The sequence below is a fragment of the Hyperolius riggenbachi genome, chromosome 10, assembly GCF_040937935.1.
Source record: "Hyperolius riggenbachi isolate aHypRig1 chromosome 10, aHypRig1.pri, whole genome shotgun sequence".
Classification (NCBI taxonomy): domain Eukaryota; kingdom Metazoa; phylum Chordata; class Amphibia; order Anura; family Hyperoliidae; genus Hyperolius; species Hyperolius riggenbachi.
In genome coordinates this window covers 226,345,169-226,359,916 of record NC_090655.1, presented here as the reverse complement: position 1 = coordinate 226,359,916, position 14,748 = coordinate 226,345,169, and the positions used below count along the sequence as shown (strand labels likewise).

The 14,748-nt window shown below is 45.2% G+C and overlaps 1 protein-coding gene across 3 annotated transcripts; it reads left to right on the top strand.

The window, feature by feature from the left end:
• The first annotated feature begins 326 nt into the window (after positions 1-326).
• LOC137534646 (zinc finger protein 567-like) lies at positions 327-13,668 on the top strand. 3 transcript variants are annotated; one of them, XM_068256252.1, is made up of 8 exons: positions 327-391; positions 3,091-3,209; positions 3,339-3,509; positions 6,535-6,691; positions 6,797-6,894; positions 8,482-8,839; positions 9,589-9,717; positions 11,170-13,668. In XM_068256252.1, the coding sequence occupies exons 2-8, from the start codon at positions 3,114-3,116 to the stop codon at positions 12,561-12,563; spliced, it is 2,403 nt and encodes an 800-aa protein (XP_068112353.1). In that variant the 5' UTR covers positions 327-391; positions 3,091-3,113; the 3' UTR covers positions 12,564-13,668. The 3 variants fall into 3 exon arrangements, with proteins under 3 accessions (XP_068112353.1, XP_068112354.1, XP_068112355.1); XM_068256253.1 differs by having other exon boundaries at positions 6,568-6,691; positions 11,170-13,667; XM_068256254.1 differs by having other exon boundaries at positions 6,613-6,691; positions 11,170-13,666.
• The last annotated feature ends 1,080 nt before the right edge of the window (positions 13,669-14,748 follow it).

The following is a 14,748-nucleotide window of genomic DNA, read 5'->3' as shown; positions in this document are numbered from 1 at the left end:
GTTAATTAAATGCAGTAGTAAATGCTTGGAAATAGTTTTTAACTAATTATCATGTACTACGATTAAATATATATTAGTCAAGGGGTACTTGTGATAATGTTTACTATGCTAGGGGGTACTTTATGAGTTCAGGGTTTTAAAAGGGGTACATACATACCAATAAAATGTTGAGAAACACTGTCCTACATCATCTCTAGTAGCTCGTCTGTGAAACATACTGCAGTTCCTCAAACTTCCACAAGATGGAGATCCCACTTATACCACTTGGAACGCAAGAAAAGAAAGGGTGAAACGCACAGATAGGTGAAGGGGTGGGATAGACAAACAGGAAGTTAGAGGTGAAGTTGGAGGAAGTAGAAAGGAGACATTGCAGGGACTGGCAGCAGAGGAGGTAAGAGATGCTATCTTATATTTACGTCCAGCATCCCCCCCCCCTGTGCCCCTCCCCCATCTCTAGCAGCTGCATCTGTATATATTTCCCATCTAGGAATATGGGGCTTCTAACATAGCAAGCACTACCTGTACTAGCAGAGGGGGCTGAGGGGATCTCTGCATAAAAAGCAGATCACACATTATCCAGCTGCAGGACTTCTCTAGGGGCTCTGCATTTTGCTCTAAGCCCAGTGTTGTAGGTCACTCTTCAGTTAAAGGAAGCAGCTCAGCATGTGGGAAAATCTTATTTTGTTTTTGTTTACTTCATTAAACACCTGAAGTGAGAGGGATACGGAGGCTACCTGACATCCTGGTGATCTTTCAGGCATCAGTAGTGTCTGAATCACACACCTGAAACAAGCATGTGGCTAATGCAGTCAGACATCTGATCTGCATGCTAGTTTAGGGTCTATGGCTGAGGCAGGGATCACATTTGCTTATAATTGTGTGCATTTTCCGCAAATGGGAAAATGGACGACATGCTTCCCGATGCACAATCACAGTACTGTGGGAGCAGTGTGTGGTTTTCCACAGCGGCAAAATAAAAAAATCTGGCACTGCTGCTTTTTTCACACATCATGTGGGATTCCCTATTGCTGACTGTCAGTTGCTCTCAGTGAAAGGTATATGGAGGCTGCCATATTTATTTCCTTTTAAAGTGGACCTGAACTCTTGCACAGGACTGAAGAAATACATAGAGAAATGCACCCTGTATGTATTTAGAGAGTTTAGCCTGTTTAAATTCCCCTTATTTGTTCAGGTCCACTTTAACCTCCTCAGCGGTATGGACGAATATATCCGTCCATCACCGCCGGAGGTCGCCGCTCAGGCCCTGCTGGGCCGATTTTTGCAAAATAAAAAGCAGCACACGCAGCCGGCACTTTGCCAGCCGCTTGTGCTGCCTGATCGCCGCCGCTCTGCGGCGATCCGCCGCGAGCAGCGGCGAAAGAGGGTCCCCCCAGCCGCCCGAGCCCTGCGCAGCCGGAACAAAAGTTCCGGCCAGCGCTAAGGGCTGGATCGGAGGCGGCTGACGTCAGGACGTCACTCCGCTCGTCGCTATGGCGACGATGTAAGCAAAACAAGGAAGGCTGCTCATTGCGGCCTTCCTTGTTTATTCTGGTCGCCGGAGGCGATCAGAATGACGCTTCCGGAGCGCCCTCTAGTGGGCTTTCATGCAGCCAACTTTCAGTTGGCTGCATGAAACAGTTTTTTTTTTTATTTAAAAAAACCCTCCTGCAGCCGCCCTGGCGATCTTAATAGAACGCCAGGGAGGTTAAGCAATACCAGTTGCCTGGCTATCCTGCTGATCCTCTGCCTCTAATACTTTTAGGCATAGACCCTGAACAAGCATGCAGCAGATCAGGTATTTCTGACATTTTGTCATAGCTGACAAGATGAACTGCATGCTTGTTTCTGGTGCAGGACTGCCAGGCAACTTGTATTGTTTAAAAGAAAACAAATATGGCAGCCTCCATGCACCTCTCAGTTTGGTTGCCCTTTTAAGTGTCACATGGCCCCACCTGACTGACTCGCCCACAAGCTGAATCCAGAGAGGAGATGAAGCAGCATGACATCTGCATGTGTTACGGGTAGGTAGGCGGATCTGAGAGCACCCTGGAGTGAAAACAAAAAACATAGAGACATCTGGAGCCCCAATAGTGTAGTATGTCAAACAAGTGGAGCAAATTGTTGAGAAGAATGGGTACTCACAAAGGGAGGTTGCAGGCGGGCAACCAACCACTGTAGGATTGGACATAGTCGCTCTCTTGTTGCAAACTAGCTTTAGATGGTTGTACGGATAGAAAGCCCTAACCAAAAAGACTACCCCTCCCGATGGAGGGTGTGTGACACAAAGAAGGGATAAGAGGTGCTCAGATGATGATAAAACTGTGTTAAAAACAGCTAAAATAGTGAGGGTGAGGTGGCTTACCTCAATGATGACAAAGTCAGATATTAAAGCCAAGCGCCTACAGCTCAGTTATAGAGGACTCTGGCAGTGTATTTGACCTGAGGAAGTGGGCTGAGACCCATGAAACGTGTTACATGTGCTGATTAAAGTTCTCTATCATTATCTGACTTCGTCATCATTGAGGTAAGCCACCTCACCCTATCTATTTTAATGCAGTTTTATCATCATCTGGGCACCTTGTGCCCCCTGTTTATCTGCATGTGTTATACTGGAAGAAGGGAGCAGGGCAGGATTCCTGCTCTGGTTGCAGGGTGGCATTAGTAAAGGAGGGAGCCTGACACCTGCACTTGTTATATAGGAGGGGGGGAGTGATGCCTGTACTTGTTATATAGGGGCATGGTGGTGGCACCTGCTATATGGGAGACATGAGGATGACCCTTGTATCGGGGAAGTAATTGGAATTTGGTATGGGACACATGTAAAATGCAACAAATTTAATAAGGCATCTATAATGTTCTGCTTGGTTTAATGAGGCCATTTACTGTGCGTATATGAGGCATGGAGCATGAAGGAGGATGCACACGGAAAGAGCAGTATCGAGCAAGGGAATGTACATATGAGAGGTCAGGCAATGTGTTAAAAAGCCAATCACTGGTTTCTGGTAACACAGATTACCGGTATATTCTTGTTGTAATACAGGCAAGAGTTCTACAGCGTTGGTAATTCTAAATGTATTATCCCTATTACAGGAGGAGCTTCCTAGACAGGTCTCATGACCACATCAGTGAGGATGGAGGAGGAGCCAAGTCACATGACTGAGAGGATACTAAACCTCACCCTGGAGATCATCTACTTGCTGACTGGAGAGGTGAGGAGGATTCTGGGAGGGTCACATGACATCACTCTTATCTATATTTAAAAAACACAGACCTGACTGGAGAGATTAGTAGGGTTCTGGAAATGCACATTGTAATTGTTACTGGCTATTGTTACGCAGGACTATAAATTGGTGAAGAAGACATCGGGTGAGCTATTAATCCCCAGCATCCATCTCCATGACCCATCCCCCATCACAGGGCCTCTGCCTCACTCCCTGACTCCCGAGAGAAAAAGTGAGAAGAAGATTCTAGAAGTCATCCACAAGATGATTGAGCTGCTGACAGGAGAGGTGAGCAGTGCTTGAACTTCTGGGATATCGAGCCTGTTGCACAAAAGCATAGTAATATTGCTGTGCATAGACACTCCCAACACTGTGTACCGCGAGTTATACTATTAGCGTGACCTGACAAGTGTGACTGTTGCTAAGTTAACATTTGCTACTAACATTTGCTACTAGCCATGCCATACACAGCTTAGGGATTCAGCTGCATAAATCTGCAGCATGCAGTCCAGATTCATGATTAAGTGTGATCTGGACAGCAAGCCATGTTACAGAGTTTCCCCGTGCAGCTCGCATGGGGGCGAACGCTATGAATCTGTATATAGTGGAACCGGGCCCTTATGGTAGTTAGTAACGCGTATTACCATAGCAAAGGTCACACTAGTTACGTGCTACTAGCGCAACTCGCAGTACACAGTGCGTGTAATATTGCGATGTCTGGCATAAATGGGCAGTTGTTGATAGTCACCAGGTTGAAGCTGCTGAAACAAGGATTCTGACTTGTATCTCTGAGCAGCTGCTTCACCTTTACAGGGATTTTCACTGAAGTAGACTTGATTATATTAGACAGCCAAGGAAATATGAAAAAGTAGGTTCATTACAACCTTACAAAACAAGCAGTGGTGCGCAGTATGCTGAACAGGAAAATTAATAGAGAGAGCAGTGACAGGAAGGTTTAGGGCAGAGTAATGCAGAAGAGAAGGGCAGTGTGGGGAAGAGTTTGCTTACCTTCTGTCTCCTCTATTCACTCCTCACATTCTCTGCTCTATTCCTTTTTTACAATTCCGTTCTCCTTCTGTGTCCTTATGCTCTTACTGCTTCTCCCTTCACTTTCTGCCCTGCCTCCTCCACAACTCTGTATCTTCCCCAGCAATATCCCTTTTTAACGTTCCCCATTTTCCCTTCTTTTGACGTTTTCTCCCCCTACTTCCACTTTCCTATTATCTCCTTCTCCTCCCCCCCCCCCTTCTACTTTGGATCCTTCTCCTCCCCCCCCCCCCCCCCCTTCTTCCTCCATCACACATACTTCCCCCATTCCCTTCCTGCCTCATCTTTTCACTTTTCCTGTCCTTTCCTTCTCTTCTTCTCCATCACCTCTTTTTCCTGTCTCCTTTGCTTTACTTTACCTCTCTCCTCTCCTCCCGCTTCTCCATCCTGCCTCCGCTCATTTCCTTCTCTTTCCTCCCTTAAAACTCTCATTCATTCCCTCCCTTCCTATCCTGTCCTTGCTCCCCTCTCTTCCATGTATATTATGCAGCAGTACAGCACAGTCCCCAGTATCCGGCACAGGCAGGGAATGCCTTGATGCCGGATATGTGTGCTTGCCTGTTGCTTGAGCAACCGCACTAACCTGCCCCCCATGCAGCAAATGTGACTTGCCTCTCCTCTGGGTGTCGTCTTCTACACTTCTTGCATCTCCCTGCGGCTGAGTACGGGTCCCAGCATGGCAGGTCACATGACATGCCGGGACCAGTACATGGACGCAGGGAAACCGGAAGCTGTAGAAGACGGCACCCAGAGGATGGTCAAGTCGCATCTGCTGCGCAGAACCTCTGCACATAACAGAAGTACCGTACCCGTTATCCCTCTCAGGCAGGACTGTTGAAACTTCCGGATGCCTGAGCACCAGAGAAAGAGGACTTTGTTGTATTTGTATGTTGAGGGCCTTCTATTTGAGGCTTTTAAATACAGTAAGCTGTAATAAATCTCAACCACAAACAACATTTACACATAGACACCAACTTATTTAAACTGCCACTTTAATAGCTGGACTTGCATATTGAAAGCGTTTAGTACAGCATGGTGTATTCATTCGCAATACATCACCAGATCCGGTGTCAACACCCACAGAGACCCATACGGTCGACAATTGTTTAGCTGAAGTAGCTTCCTCTCGGACCGTTGCTCTCCGCGGCGGGGATAAGGCTGTAATAAATCTGTTTTCATATTTCTTTGGCTGTTGAAAGTTCCTGTTATACCATATGCCATTGATTGTTGTATGATATTACACAGTTATTCTATTTCCACTGGCTTGTTTGCACTTCTCTTTCAAATTATGTGTTTAACAATCTCAGTGATTGAAGCTTATGTTTCATTGGTTTATCTTTTTGTGTTATTTTTATTTTATTGTTTATTATTACTATTTTTGAGCTACAGGCTCATATGCAATTCACATTTTCTCCCGTGTTTTCTCCTGGGAGATATTTTTAAACCTGTCAATAAACCACCTTTTAAACAACCAGCAAGAAAATACTAAAAATAATTTTGATAGTACTTTTCCACCAACTTTTAGGTAATTTTTAAATTGTAAAATGCTTAAAAGTTATTGTAAAGAGAATATAAAAAATATCACCTAGGAGAAAACGTAGGCGAAAAAGTCAATTGCATATGGGCCATAGAGCGCTAACATATTCCGTGGTGCTGTACAAAGAGAAATATGGGGTACATAATAATACAGCATAGGCAATGGTATACAGCAAATATAGACACTGGTACAAAATGCAGATAGACGCAGTAATTACAGTAACAACTGTAACATGATTAATGATTTATTTATTTACTGAATAAAATGTATGATGAATTTCAGGACACAAAAGGGTGAGAGAACCCTGCCCTTGCAAGATTACAATCTAAAGGAATTGGGGTAAGAAGAAGTGGGGTAATATACAACATGTATACTCAGAGGCACTGAGCTTTTAGGTAATCTAGTAGGGGTTGAAGGGGGAATAACCTAAATTAGAGTGATTTTTTTCCCTTTAAAATAATACCAGTTGCCTGACTCTCCTGCTGATCCTGTGTCTCTAATACTTTTAGCCACAGCCCCTCAACAAGCATGCAGGTCAGGTGCCCTGACTGAAGTCAGACTGGATTAGTTGCATGCTTGTTTCTGGTGTGTGATTCAGACACTACTACAGCCAAAGAGATCAGCAAGACTGCCAGGAAACAGGTATTGTTTAAAAGGAAACATCCATATGCCTCTCTCTAGTGTAGTTAACTCTTGATAATTCTAGCCCATTATGCATTATCTGTACAGGATGTCTGCATGGTGACTGTATCATTGTGTCAGGTTCCTATAAGGTATCAGGATATAACTATCTATTTCTCCATGGAGGAGTGGCAGTATATAGAGGGACACAAGGACTTCTACAAGGACACCATGATGGAGAACCAGCTGCCCCTCACATCACCAGGTAAGAGGAGACTTTAATTTCTTGTAAAGGAGAGAGCCGTATGGTCTTCCATCATCTGATAAACACATAGAGACAACGTATGCAGTCAGTGTGTGTTTCCTGCAGATGGATCCAGTTACAGAAATCCACCAGAGGGATGTACAGGTCCTCTTTATTCCCGGGATTGTCCACATAAAGATCCCACCATCCCCCAACATTATCAGGTAGGTGAAGCTTGAGTCAGGTCATCTCGGCACCTGCACGGCACTGCGTAGCGTCTGTCTTTGGTGCCGCCATAGACCGTAAGGTTAATTACTGCTGTGGTGGCACAAAGGGGATTTCTGATTAAATCACTGTAATTTGGGTGCCAGGAGTAGCCAGACCCTGAATTACGTGTCCAAAGGGACAAAGTAGGTAATCAATAGGGCAATATATTTTTCATTATATTTCCCTACATTGCCTAGCAAACTTCATAATGCTATGCAGTGCCAGCTCCAGCTTAAAATTTTGGGGGGCACAATGACTGGCTGGTGGGTCTCTTTTAGGCACATGATATGCAAACAAATATGCTTAGCAAAAATCTATTATAGTATGTAAAGTGTGTTCAACAGATATTACATGCTGTACACCTAGTGGCCTCGTACAATTTTACACTCGATGGGGAGCTCCTGTTTGGACAGATCACAGACAAATCATTCCAGCCCCAGCTTGTGTCTAACGACTCTACAAGCTAGGGGGGGGGGGGGGGGGAAGAGGCAGGAGGGAGAGAAACTGTGTGTGTGTGTAACGCCTTATCTCTGTAGCTGAGCTTGTTTTTTGCAGACAGGACGTTTTGAATTAGAATAATACCAGTTATTGGCTAACTTTATATAAAAATAGTATTGCTAAGGTATACATACAAATAAGGCGCTAGTAAATCTGGGCGCAAGAAGCAGTGGCGTAAATTACTAATCCCACTGCAAGCTGCCATTGAGTTGGGAGTAAGGCACAATTTGGCTACCAGCTATTGCTGGCAGCTAAATGATGCTGTTATTATCCTAATTTGGGCTCTGTCCTTTCATGGCGTCCACATTACTGACTCAATGCTGCTGTAACTGTAATTCACTGAAATACTAGATACACACGATGCACTTTCCTGTCAGATCGACTGGTCAAAACGATAATTTCTAACATGTCTGATCTGCTCCAGATTGATAACTGGATTGATTTTGTGCAGTAGTAATCTGGAAATCGATCCCATTATCAAAGACATGTTGGATATTATTATTGCATTGTGCGTACCTAGCATAAGCTTTCGGCTAATGATCCTTCTTCAGACTCTATTGCTGTTGACTGACAATGTTAGAACGCACAGCTTGCAAACATCTTAAAATCAAGATTTCAGCAAGGCTTGGTGTACAGAGGCGCCAGAGTAGAATAAAAATGTTTAAAAACCGTCTAAAAGAGGGGGATGTTCAGGTGGACTTACCTCCCTCGAAATTATAGAACTCAATTGAGTCACAATATATCAATACAAAAAACATTTTATTTAACTCCACTTAGTGCAACGCGTTTCGCAGGTGTGGTCCTGCTTCATCAGGCAAACAGGAGTATAACTCGATGGGTCTAGATGCAGAAGTGAGCGCCTCTGTCTCAGACCCTATCCTGTTCAGTGCATGCTGCTGAAGCCTGGAAACAGTTAACTGTATGTTACAGAGCGGGGGGAGGGGGCACTCAGTGATTCCAAGGGGGTCAGTGCCCCAGTTTAGCACCGCCACTGATGCTATGTAGTCTGTTTACGTTTAAGAATTTCATAATTTTTCTTGTTTTAGTGTGAAGAGACGATCAATATGACAGAGGAGGTTAAAGAGGAAGAAGAAAAGGCACATGAGAAGGGTGATGCGCAGTCTGTGGAGGAGGGTGATGTGATGGGGGCTGTTAAAGAAGAAGAAAAAGAGACCCATGTGAAGGCTGATCAGCCGTCTCCATTGGAGGATGACGTGATGGGAACAGCTAGAAAGGAAGATGACGTGTATGTATGGGTGGATCATCAGTTTATGATGGAAGATGAAATGATTGGGACAGTTAAAGAGGAGGAAGAAGACATGTATGTGTGGCATGATCTGCAGTCTGCAGAGGAGGGCGACACGTCTATTAAAGAGGAGGAATTTACACAAGGAAAGAACAATGGTAAGCAATAATGCTAACAGTGGAAATGGATCACAATTCATTTCAATTCTTTGAGTGCAAGTTGTACAGATTAACTAAAACTGATGAATAATCAGCCAGTAAGGTACAATGAGGTTCAGAGAGGGATGAGCTGTAAACCAGCATTGGGAGGGTAGAGGCAGTACAGGGAGGGGCGGAGTAGTAGGGGCGGGGCAGTACAGGGAAGGGCAGAGTAGTACGGGGAGGGGCGGGGCAGTACAGGGAGGGACGGAGCTGCTCTGTCCCTCCTCAGGTATTTTCTGCATTGGACGAATTGACTCTTAATTGAGTTATCAACTAAAAAACCCTCCCCCCATCTACTTACCCGGGGCTTCCTCCAGCCCATTGCAGCCGCCATGTCCCATGCCGCAACTCCGCTCGCAGTCGCTGCCGGTGCAGAGCCCGCAACGGGCTGGAGGAAGCCCAGGGTAAGGTGCATACACACATCCAATTTTGATTGACCAATGATTGGCCAATTTTACCCCTTCTATATAGTATGAGAGCTTACCTGCACAATCTGTTCATAGTATTCAAAATCTGTTGGCCCTTGCACTACGTGCAAGTGGGGAAATTGGGCAGTCATTGGCCAATCAAAATTGGATGTGTGTATGTGCCCTTATGGTAGTTGGTATTTGCTTCCTGATAAAAACTGCAGTTTTTATCACAAAGCTGTTGGCTATTAATAAATCAAAATTTTGCATACTCACCTTTCTGTCTGCTCTCCCCATCAGGGAGAATTCCTCTGGCTACCTCAGTTGCTGCAGACCGGACATCACATGTCACATCTTCCTTCCTTCCTGATGCTGATAGGCTGTCTCACTGTGGTGAGGCATATGCAGGTTACCCAGCCACACTGCCAGGTGAGTGATCCACATTACATCTCAAGACACCCACACCTTCTCATCTACATAGCAGAGCGACTGTCTTGTTTTGTGTTTATATTGCCTAAGTATTGAAAAGTGTGGACCTGGAGGTAATAATGATGGAGGCTTATGATGTCACATCCTCCTCCCTCGGCTGTTCACACCCTGTGGTTGTTTCCCACATATCAAAGCTCCCACCCTGTGGAAGGGGATTCTAAGCTACACACACCTCCCCCTTACACAGCTCTGTGAAATCTTACACCACACTAATGTTCCTCACCAATGCACTTACATCCACCGTCCCCCTTGTAAGAAAAAAAGCCAGAGCCTCTGTAGAAGTGCATAGTGAGAAACGGCCATCAGGCTTATAGCCCCCGACATCCACCACTTGTTTTTTCTCGGCTGCAATGCTCTTTGCTACACTTGCTACAAGAGTTTACTGTATATGTGATGTTTGCACAATAAATATAGTTTCCAGCAGTGCTGATTTTCACCTTCCCCTTCTCATGTTATCAGTCTTTCTATAGATTACCCTCCGTCCACCGATATGGCTTTCCCTCCCTGCTGCTAGTGCATTTTTGAAAACGCACAACTTGCTGCATAATTTGTAAAACGCACATAATGTATCTCCATGGAGATGAAGAAGAATGCGTTTTTGATGCATTTTTTTTAATATGATACTGTATTTTTCTCCATTGATTTGTGAAAATAATAAAAACCGTGAAACACACCACGAAATGGATGAAAAACACAAATGTGAAACGCAATCGCAAATGCATACAAACATGCAGCAAAAATGCAGCAAAAGATTACAAACGCACAGTAGAGAACCCGCATGGTTTTCTGCACTGCATAGAGTGCTGCCAGCCTCAGGAAGGACTTGAGGTATAATGAGGTAGTCAGATATGATGTACTCCTCCACTTCATGTTTTCGCCTAATAAGATCAAGAAGATGTCCTGTAACAATGTAATCAGTGTACCTACTCAATCACCCCTACTCCATCACATGGGCAGCATAGTGGTTAGAACTCTTGCCTTGCAGCGTTAGGTCCCCGGGACAGGGCACTATCAGCATGGAGTTTGTATGTTTTCCGTGTACGCAGACAGGAGTTTCCTTCAGGCACTCCGGTTTCCTCCCACGTTCAAAAAACATACAGATAAGTTAATTGGCTTCCCATAAATTGGCCCTAGACTAAGTTACATTTACTACACAATACATACCTAGATATATGACTATGGTAGGATTAGATTGTGAGCCCCTCTAAGGGACAGTTAAGTGACAAGACAATATACTCATGCAATGTGGAAGATGTTGGCGCTATATAAATCCTAATAATAATAATCACCCAATGTGCCTTGGTGGGTTCATTGTATTATAGACTTCACATGAATCGTATTGTTTTATTGCAGTGATGATTAAATGTTCTGTAACTGTTCTTTCCCCAACAGATGGACAGGACATGGGGAACACCTCGGAGGGACGTCTTATCTCACCTCCAGATTATACTGCAGAAGATAATGGTTGCACACCATATTCTCCAGGAGGAAGCCCCATTACTGGAAATACACATCACAGACTTTACCATGAGGTGAGATCACCGGATCCCTCTAATCCTGAGGAATCTACTGATACATCACATCCTGTTAACTCAAATATCCAGCCCAGATCTCTCCCTACCGATAGATCAATAGATCCATTGAATCCAGAATGTTCTTTCGGTAATCCTCGTCCTGTTGGGCAAGAAGGAGATAGGCTTTTCCGATGTACTGAATGTGACAAATCTTATAAGGAGAAGTCTCTTCTTGTCTCGCACCAGAGAAGTCACACCGGGGAGCGGCCATTCACATGCTCTGAGTGCGGAAAGGGTTTCTTCCACAAACGAAATCTGCTGGACCACCAGAGGAGCCACACGGGCGAGCGTCCGTTTCCATGTTCCGAGTGCGGGAAACGGTTTAGCCAGAAAGGAAACCTCCTTACACACCAGAGGATCCACAGAAACGAACGCCCTTTTACGTGTTCAGAGTGCGGGAAAGGTTTCTTTCATAAACGAGGCCTTATTGTGCACCAACGGAGTCACACCGGGGAGCTGCCATTTCCCTGTCCGGAGTGTGGTAAATGTTTTGGTGAGAAAGCGCACCTTGTTCAGCATCTGAGGCGTCACAAGGGGGAACGGCCATTCCCATGCAATGAGTGTGGGAAGCGGTTTACCGAAAAAGGGCACCTTCTTCAGCACCAGAAAATTCACAGAAACGAGCGTCCGTTTGCATGTTCAGAGTGTGGGAAATCTTTTACTCAGAGAGGACACCTACTTACGCACGAGAAAATCCACAAAAATGAGTTTCCTTTTATTTGTTCAGAGTGTGGGAAAGGTTTCAATTATAAGAAAACCCTTCTTGCACACCACATAAGTCATACAGGTGAGCACCCCTTCTCATGTCCAGAGTGTGGGAAAGGTTTCTTCCATAAACAAAGCCTTCTCGTGCATCAGAGCATTCACACAGGCGAGCGCCCTTTTACTTGTTCAGAGTGTGGGAAAAGTTTTATACAAAAAGGCGGCTTCCTGAGGCACCAGAAAACTCACACAGGCGAACGTCCCTTTTCATGTCCAGAGTGTGGGAAAGGTTTCACTCAGAAAGGAAACCTCCTCAAACATCAGAGGATTCACACAGGCGAGCGTCCGTATTCATGTTCAGTGTGTGGGAAATCTTTCACGGAGAAAGGCCATCTTCTCACACACGAGAGAATTCACTTAGGCGTTTATCCTTTTCCCTGCCCTGACTATGGAACAGCCTTTTACACAGAGAGTAACCTGAATTCGGTGTCTGAATACACAAATCTCTGATGGCGGTATTGCATAGATTACGGAATTGCGTAATAGAAATATTGTGTGGTGGGGAGGAGGAGTCTATGATTGCTCCACCCACAAATAAGCTGTAGGCGGAGTGTGGTGGGCAGAATCACCTAATGACTTTTTATATCTGTTGAGGCCTCCGGTGTGCAGATACTCCCACCATTGTTCGTGGCTTCCTTCCTGTTTAGGGGATGACTTTAGTCATTTCCCCCGCCTCATGGCCTCCTTGTAGAACATCCTATGGATGTGGTAGCTGTGCAGACTTGAGAGCCCATCCCAGAAATGTGACCACCAGAGACCTCGGGGAAGAGAGAGTGAAGAAGCCATTAGGCGGAGTAACCCTTTAATATACACTAGTGTGATGTGTCCATCAGAAGTAATGGGTGTGTTAGCATTAATATTATCCATTTATAAAGTGCCACAATTGTACACTCGCACAGATAGGACCCCCAGGGAAGACGAGACCCTCAGCAATCTAATGCTGGCCACACCTGGAGGATTTCATGCAGTCACTTTAAAGCCCAATGTTCATGATGCACTTAAAGGGTACCCAAGGTGACATGATGAGATAGACATGTGTATGGACAGTGCCAAGAATACAAATAACTAGGCTGTGTTCCTTTCTTCTTCTTTTTTTTTTTTGCCTCTACGAATTATAACCATTCAGGTTTGCAAGTGACAGCTCCTCTCCAGTCAGACTCAGTTGTACTATAGTGTAATCCTCACTGGTAAGGAATTACAGGCATAAAACTCTTTCCTGGAAGAGAACAGCTTCTGAGGGCAGAGGATAGATAGATAAAAATATCAATAATTAATATATTTTAGCTCTCTGAGAGCTATCTTAGCCCCTAGATGTCCTTGGAAATATACCCCTCTGTGTGTAGGTTTAGTCTATAATCTGTGCACTTACTGCCTAGGACTTAGCTAACTAGTTTACTTACAGCTACATTCAGACGGACACAGGCACTGTGTCATTGCTTGTGACTACCTGGATCAATGGCAAATAGCGAAGGTCTCTCAGGTTAGGCGTTTCAGAGACTGGAATGTTTACACACTTTTTTGGGGGGGAAGGGGGGGGGGAAGATGGGTATAATTTAAAATTACTTTCTAATACATCATATATACTTGAACTTGTGACGTTGACTCCTTGAATGTAGGAATAGGTTAGGGTTAGCTATCAACAAGCTGAGGTTTGTTAGGCACAGGACAGAGGGCGAGGTTTGTGTTAGGCACATGGCAGAGGTTGAGACACAGGACAGAGACTGAGGTAAGTGTTTGGCACAGGGCAGAAGCTGGGGTTTGTGTTAGGCACAGGGCAGAGGCTGAGGTTTGTGTTAGGCACAGGGAAGAGGCTGAGGTTTGGGTTAGGCACAGGGTAGAGGCTGAGGTTTGGGTTAGGCACAGGATCGAGGCTGAGGTTTGTGCTGGGCACAGGGTAGAGGCCGAGGTTTGTGTTAGGCACAAGGCAGAGGCTGAGGTTTGTGTTAGGCACAGGGCAGAGGCTGAGGTTTGTGTTAGGCACAGGGCAGAGGCTGAGGTTTGTGTTAGGCACAGGGCAGAGGCTGAGGTTTGTGTTAGGCACAGGGCAGAGGCTGAGGTTTGTGTTAGGCACAGGGCAGAGGCTGAGGTTTGTGTTAGGCACAGGGCAGAGGCCCGTGTTTGTTTTGAGCAGAGGCTGAGGTTTGTGTTAAGCACAAGGCTAGGTAGGGGAGGGAGTAGGAAGAGGTCATGTGGGGCTTATAAAAATCAGGACACCATGTTTCTGGTTTTCAAATTATGTTGAGAGCAATGTCACACAGGAGGCTGTAGTTCTGTGACAGATGCTGTGACATTGCTGCTACACCTCTTTGTGACTTGTCCCTAGAGACTGGGACACATATTTGTGACATGCCCCTAGAAAGATGGAGACCCACCGCTCCCCAGGCATGTCATTACGTTTCATGGTTGGGAGTGACATGCAGGCCACAGTTGGAGAGTGCTGCCAGATGGGTGTCTTCAGAAGGCGATTTTGGATTTTGGTCTTTGTCTGGATGTTGGTAGGGATGGCCAAGGTAAAGGTTACAGAAAGACTGGGCAATGGGTAAACCACAGGAGAAGGGGGCTAGAAATCTGTATGATGCTCTGGGGAATGACTATTAGGTATATGTTGCAGTAGGGTTAGAGGAAGTGATGTAGT

Bases quoted from the DNA above. Each gene is read 5' to 3' on its own strand.
- LOC137534646 (XM_068256252.1), top strand. From the start codon at position 3,114: ATGACCACATCAGTGAGGATGGAGGAGGAGCCAAGTCACATGACTGAG. The intron at 3,510-6,534 runs GTGAGCAGTGCT...TTATCTGTACAG, and splicing joins TTGAGCTGCTGACAGGAGAG to GATGTCTGCATGGTGACTGT. The intron at 8,840-9,588 runs GTAAGCAATAAT...TCTCCCCATCAG, and splicing joins TACACAAGGAAAGAACAATG to GGAGAATTCCTCTGGCTACC.